The 7,181-nt window shown below is 44.6% G+C and overlaps 1 protein-coding gene across 1 annotated transcript in view; it reads left to right on the top strand.

Moving 5' to 3' along the window:
• The first annotated feature begins 4,727 nt into the window (after positions 1–4,727).
• The window catches only part of SEMA3E (semaphorin 3E), a 612,412-nt gene continuing 609,958 nt past the window's right edge, over positions 4,728–7,181 (top strand). Inside the window, exon 1 of the mRNA XM_085652902.1 lies at positions 4,728–5,364. Within this exon, the coding sequence (XP_085509028.1) occupies positions 5,232–5,364 (133 nt within the window). The 5' untranslated portion in view covers positions 4,728–5,231. The remainder of the gene's footprint in view (positions 5,365–7,181) is intronic.

Here is a 7,181-nt window from a genome sequence, read left to right as displayed (position 1 = left end):
CCAGAATCTCCACATAAAATTCCTTCTGTCTTAAAAATGAAGCCTTAATGTGGTGTATGTATGCTTGCAAAAATAAATACATATATAAAGAAATAAAAGAGAAAGAAAATACACATAGCACAGAATAATTTTAAAAAACAGGAAAAGGCAGCAAGATTTAAGTCAGAGATTGGCCACCAGCCCTGGCACTGAAGTGAAATACTTTTAGGTGCATGTGCACATGTGCACAAACAAAATGTAGTCCCTCACAGTGCCACATTGCACTATTCTGTATGCTACGCTGTGCAAACAAAATGCTTTTTATTGTGAAAAGCTTTTGGAAAACACATGGCTTGTGAGAGAAGCTAAAGCTGTCCCCAGATCAGATTTACAAAAAACGAAATAATCCAAAAAGAAATAATGTTTTATATTTGAGTTAAAATATTCTACCCATGCAAGCCGTTCAATTAATTCCACCTAAATGTAATCCAATGTGCCTGTTTGTGTATGTGTGTATTGCTCATTTGTATTTTAACTTTAGGTCTCAAAGTATGTCACTTCCTCTCCCCCTTTGATTTTCCAGAAAAAGCTTAAAGAGCACCTTTAATATAACCACTATTAATAATTGTTTATATGCACAATCAGTATGCCAACTCCTTGGCTTTTATATCCTTACAATCAGCATATGTTCTAGTGTTTGCAAAGTATGTCTCGGTTTGCTCTATATTTGACAAAATTAATTTATGTCAAGGCTCCAGGTAACATACCCATGTGGGCTGCGCTTAGTTCTTAAATCTCAACACAGTAACTATCCCCTTGGCCTTAAAATGTGAGTGTTGTTAAGTTTCAAGCAGCAGGTTCGAATGATATATTTGAACATTCATGGGCGTTAGCTGTGAAACACAAGTCTAGGCAAACCCTGCTTTTGATTTGTTAAAGATTAACTTCGATGTGTTTCAAAATTCAAACTCCAAAGCCTCTGCCCTCACTCTTTCTTTGGCTTTCTCTCGAAGAGGGTGCTCACAGGCTACTTTAAAAGTTTAAGAATGCTTTCAGTGTGCGAACATGGACGCGATAAAGTGTGAGAATTATGAGCATGGAAAGCTCGTGTCATCAAAAACACACAAGCTTACAATGTGTGAGGTAAAGCAAACACAATGCGCGTTTGAGTCCCCACTGGATTAACAGGCGTTGAGCTGTGCAAAGACTCACAGTACCTGCTTCTTTCCAGCTTTGTCACCCCTGCCTACCTCAGAATTCCCCCAGTGTCTGTGCGGGCAGCATTCCCTCGCCACTTGTCTCAGGAACCTTCTCAGACTGTACTAGCGGAATATCTTTGCATCCGCTGTCCAGGAGACAACGCTGTAGTTTAAATTCAATATAATATGTGGACAAACCTGCTTTGTGCCGGTGTAGGAGCAGGAAACATCCGATGAGAAATCCTGGAGTGCACAAGCCTGATTGTAAATCAAACCATATTGTGCTGAGAGTAATTACTTGTGTAAGGAGATGACCTCTGTCAATTCAAGGTCCCTGGAGGGAAGAGGGATTTTTACAACTTGCTGTGTTCAAACCAAGGAGAGTGACATCACATGAATACCAAAAGGAGCAACATGGCGACCACACCACGCTGCACCCAAAGGTTGTCTTTGGTAAAGAATTGTTAAACATTGCTTCTGCACACCTTGCGAAATCCAGTTCGCATTGTTAAAATGTATGAAAAGTACACAAACCTACTAACACGTTGTTTGAACTCCTGTTTGCATATGGAAATGTCTGCACAGTTTATTGTGCAGAACACATACTTGCCTGTCCCTAGTCAGGAAAATCCGTGGAATGGTTAAAAAACACAGACATTTTCCAATTTGCATCCAATGTTTATGTGTAGATTTAATGGATTCAACATTTTGCGCAGAAAATTGTGCGAAAGGTTCTGCTACAGGCAAATCGAAAAAGAAGCAGGAAATGTTTGCAATATCATCACCTGTAGGATCTGGAACCATAAACAATTCTGGGGTTAGAATAAAAATTCATCACCTGCAGTGCTGGAAAGTAGTGGGATCCCTATGGATTCAGGTCCCAGAAGCTTTTTCTGGGCTGAATCTGGGATCCAACTGACCCAGGGAAATATTTTGTATTTGTTCTACTGTAATTTTCGGACACCTGGACAGAAATCAGCAGCACCCGCAGGTTGTCTGTTTTCCCTTCGTTCCTAGCAGCAACCTGCAGGCGGGGAGGGGGCTTTCTTCTTTTCACTTCCAGCTCATCCAAAAACAAATGCAACATTTGAAGGGCCATCACCTAGTTCTTTGTTCAAATATGATCTGGCTGGGAGCCATCTGGAGCCGAAACTACAGAGCGTTCAAAACACTGCAGCCAGACTTATCCTCAACATCCCCGTTGCAGCCACATAACTCTACACCTCCAACAACTCCACTGGTTCCCATTTAACAAGAGAATCACCCTCAAGCTTTTCGCCCACACCTACAAACACGACACAGAAACAAAATATCTGAACTACCGCCTCTCATTCCACGTACCCGCCAGACAACTCCACTCTGCCCAACTTTCTCTGGCCACGTCCCATGGATTCACAAGACCAGAACCGGAGCAAAATCCTTCTCCTACCTCGCCGCCAAGACCTGGAACACTCTCCCCCCTCTACCTCAGGTAATCTCTGTCGCAGACCCAATTCAGGAAGATTCTCAATACCTGGCTCTTCGACTGAACCTACAATCCTACAGATCAGCAGCCCCGCTCCCTTCAGCACCTTGAGGCACTCACAGGTGAGTAGCTGCGCTTTACAAACTCCTGATTGATTGATTGAAGTACTTTAGAGAACCTATCACTTGGAGGCAGGTTGTTCACTTTGTTAAACCCCTTCTATAAGAGGTGTGCAGGCACTGTAAGAATGCCAGATGTATCTGTGTGTATGAGTAATTACACAAATAGGGCCCCATTAGGATGGCGGGCGGACGACCCTAGAGGTGCTGGGACCGCCCACCAGACGTGGGGTGGTCCCGCACCACTGATTAGCATGCATCCTGCCACCCTGGGGTTTGCAATCCGTTATCTTGACATTGTGATGGATGCTGCTGTAAGCGCACCTGCCGCATTGCCAAAATGGAATGTTGTGCATTGCCATGCACAACGTGGCAGGCATTGCACGGTGCCTGCCACCTAGTGAATGGCAATGAAGGGGGGTACCTGTACCCCCCAAGTGCAGCCCCCCATCCCCAACCACCCCCGGAGGCACGCAACGGGCCCCCAAATCAATTCCTGACAGCCTTTCCATGGCAGCATCACCGCCATGGAAAGGCCTTGACAACCCGGCATCTTGATATCATGCATCAGTTCCGCCCGGCCGGCAATCGTAACGATTGCTGACAGGAGAAAAAGCGGTGGACGGACTTTCCGTCCGCCGCGGTACCCCTGCCATGATAATATGGCGGGGTTACATCATGTGATGGCGGGCAGATCGGGCGGTGGAGATCCGCCGGCCATCCTAATGACCCCCATAATGTCTTAAATGGCACCTACTAATCTATTTTTATTTAACTATTTTATAGCACTATTCATCCCTGCGTACATCACACACAGACTCAATAAATCAAACAAGTGTGTAAACCAAAGTGTACTGGAAATGTTACATAATTCAATTTGGAATTTAAGGTGTAGGAATCACACGTTGTCTGTCCCTGTATACATTGTATGGTAAGAGTGAATGGTCGGGGGAAACACAAAGGCTGGATATAAAACGTAACACAGTGATTGTGGTTGTCTGTACTGACAAGGCTTTATTACTTCCCAAATGTACCCTTCTCTGCAATCTTAGGATAACAACGGATTCGAAAAAACACAATAAGGATCTAAACCCATGACTTACAGTTGGCAGGCAGCTTTTTGATGTCAGTAAGCAGATCACTGTGCCATATTAAAAGGATTTCAACTTGAGAACTGGAAGTGACTAAATGATATCAGTGTCAAAAACAGTATCCTATTTACCAATCTACATAAAATACAATCTGACATCTGCTTTTTACACAATGTGCTTTGCAGCAGGCACTTCAACCCCCTATGCTGCTTTATGAGTCACAACTGTGACTGGACTAAACACAAAACTCTCCCAAAAACTGCATTAACCATCAGAATGATCTTACCACTACAATCCCCTCAGAATTTCTGGGCTCACAAAGGTCTCTGCAGCAGGTGCCTTAACCCTGTAAGATGTTTTAAAATTCAGCCTCTTGGTGACCAATTAAGTAAACTAGCACAGATTTAATGTCAAGTGGTCCTTGTCACCAATTTCTTTGCAGCAGATTTTTTTTAAATAAATGTAGAAATTGACCATCAGACTCTGCTCTTCAAGCTCCGCCCCTCGTGTCTCCACCCTCTGTTCTCTGACACATCTTGACCCCCAATTTATGGGTTCCCGGAGTGTTTTGTTCCAATATCAGCACTGAGCACACCCATCCACTTCAAATCATGGACTGTCAGTATGTATAAAAATGCATATTTGCGAACAGGGATACATATGTACACCAGACGTCCCGAAAGATAAGCTAATTGAAACAGCCGATAGAAACCCTTCTCTGAGGCGTGTGCCAAAGGGGCGCGTTTTCTCCAAGGCATCCCCCACGGTTGTATATACACACCGCCCTGTGATGAAGCATGCAGCTATTGGGCAGCGGCTCAGCGCGTGGCACGTGGACGAAGAACGCTTCCTGGAAGCGCGCGTCGCTTGCCTCATACCTTCTTGAAGTTTACCAACACGCGCAGCAGGGTGACAGCTCTGCAGCATTTCTTGCTTTTCATTATCAAAGGTGAAAGGTGAATTAAAAAGGGCCGCCTGGCAAGTCAGGGCAAGGGGGCTGAGTTCTGGAGAGCTTGGAAGTGCGCTAGGAAAGCAGGGGAGGGGCTGCTTTAAAGCAGCGCCTTCGGGACTGTCAGACTGGGATAGCAGGCGTTGTACAGGCACTGGCAGAGGAACGGGGGAGCCGAAGGCAGCACGCGGCACCGGCAGCTTGGAATGACGTCGCATTTTATAAATAACCGAAATATGATGGCAGGAAACAGTTCTGCGTGACATAGACATGAATCGCGGCCAATGATATTTTTGGACGGTGCCGCTCTGTTATGCAATCGCTGTCCGTTTCCCAATTATTCCTACAACATCTTTAGAAGACTCGCTCAAAAGTCACTGGTCCTTGACGTGAGCAGGGGGCATACAAACTGAAACGCATTGGCAGCCAATGATGGGCATCTCGGGTGCCATGGAATGCACAATGGTGTTCCTGCTGGTGGCGTGGGCCGTGTTTCAGGAACATTTGAATGGACTGTCTGCAGCCGACACAAGACAACCTCGACTGCGGCTGTCACACAAAGGTAAGTACCCGTTCACTGTGCACTCAGGTGACTGACGAGTCTCGAAATTGTTGTTCTTACAATAAGGTGGGCAGCATGCCCCGACCTGCAGTGCTTATTTATGTCTTCCCAAGTGCTGAATTTCCCAAGTACTCGTGCAGTAGATAAATAACGACAACGTTCTGTGACTTTATTACTTTTATGATACAGATTGAATACTAGGGGCTCGAGTCTCAATAGTATTTATGAGTATGGGAAACAGTCCCACGGAGCTCTCTTTCATGTACTCTGCATGCCTGTTCGAACTTCCCCCAATACGTCCAGCTATCTCTTAATAAAAGTGCAAAGGCGGCTCAATCCTTTCAATTTTCACTGAATATTCCTACGTTATTTCCATTTTACTTGCTTTGGTACTAACTCACAAAGCGACCTGCTAACGTAGCAATTTACCCAACTATTTGGTCTGGCAGCTCTGGGTGGGGGGGAGGGGAGCTCCTACAACCATTGCAGAGGTTTGTGTTTGACACCTTTGTCATATGATCAAATCCCATATGATCCAATCAGACTTTAATCATTCCGAGGCCGATAAAATGATGCCATTCAGATGAATTACTACAAACATCTGGCATCCGTCCACAGCACCAAAAGACCTGTTGGGGTGAACGTGCTCTTTACAAATATGCGTGTTCTGTTTTATCCACACTGTAGTCTGTCTGTCTTATCCTTATCCAACAATCAAACTGCCTTCCTGAATCGCTGTGCTATCACCTATCTCACAACAGCTACCTTCTATCGCCCTGTCACGACTTCCACCCGACTATCCAATCATCATTCCATCTTTCTGTCGTCTGCCTTAATCCTTAATCTACCCTCCCTCTTTGTACTTTAAACGTATATTTATCCATCTCTCCAAACCGATCTATTTATTATCCTCTGTTAATTCTTCTTTGCTTCCATCCACCGACCCGCCCGAATACCCTCATCCACGGGGCGGGCATATCTATTAATCCATCATCTATCCGTCCATCCAAACTCTGACCCACCTATTCACGCCTCTATGTGCATGTATGTACCTATCGACGTTTGTAATAAATAACTATTAATGTATAATCTCTTTTTAATAGATGGTTCTTTTCAAACTGTTACATTATGTCGTACAGTAGCCAAAAGATAGTGCAGAAGGCAATCGTTAGGAAAGAGTAGCTCCGTTTATTCAGTAATAGAGCACGTGCGTGCTAGGGCGATGTCTGTAATTTTGGGCATTCCACCACTTGCACACATTTACATCATTATGCATTTGACAAGAATCTGGTTAAAGTTCAAACATGATGGTCAGTCGGTAGTGAACGCGAGCATATTTCTTGGTAGACTGTCCAGTGGTGTCTAATTTAATTATGCCGTGCATAATTCAAGCAATGTCCCGCAGCAGATGCTGCCATCAATCACTCGGTGTGTCAGAACGTACCATCACTACACGGTGAGGTGGGGGTGAAAAACTGTGAACCGAAGAACAGGTAAAGCGAGACGACAGTGCCCTGCAGACTTTCTCGCTCATGTCCACACTTTTAAGACTCAGTCTCACGAAAATACTAAAGCATAACTTCAAATCCAGCCCTACAAATTCCATATTAGCCCTTTCTGCCAGAGGCACAGCGTGCTTCATACGTTGCTCTCTTTCCTCTGTGTTTTAAGAAACGTTTCACTTTTTCTGTGAGTTTTTGTCTCCCGGCGAGTCTTGTTTCGGAATAATAATATGTGTTGTACATCTCCTCCCGTTTCTGCATAGGTAGTGTTTTACTGCACAGAGCAGTCCCGTGCTTACCTACTCATGTTACAAA

The sequence above is a fragment of the Triturus cristatus genome, chromosome 4_1 (assembly GCF_964204655.1).
Source record: "Triturus cristatus chromosome 4_1, aTriCri1.1, whole genome shotgun sequence".
Classification (NCBI taxonomy): Eukaryota; Metazoa; Chordata; class Amphibia; order Caudata; family Salamandridae; genus Triturus; species Triturus cristatus.
This window is presented reverse-complemented; position numbering and strand designations above follow the sequence as displayed.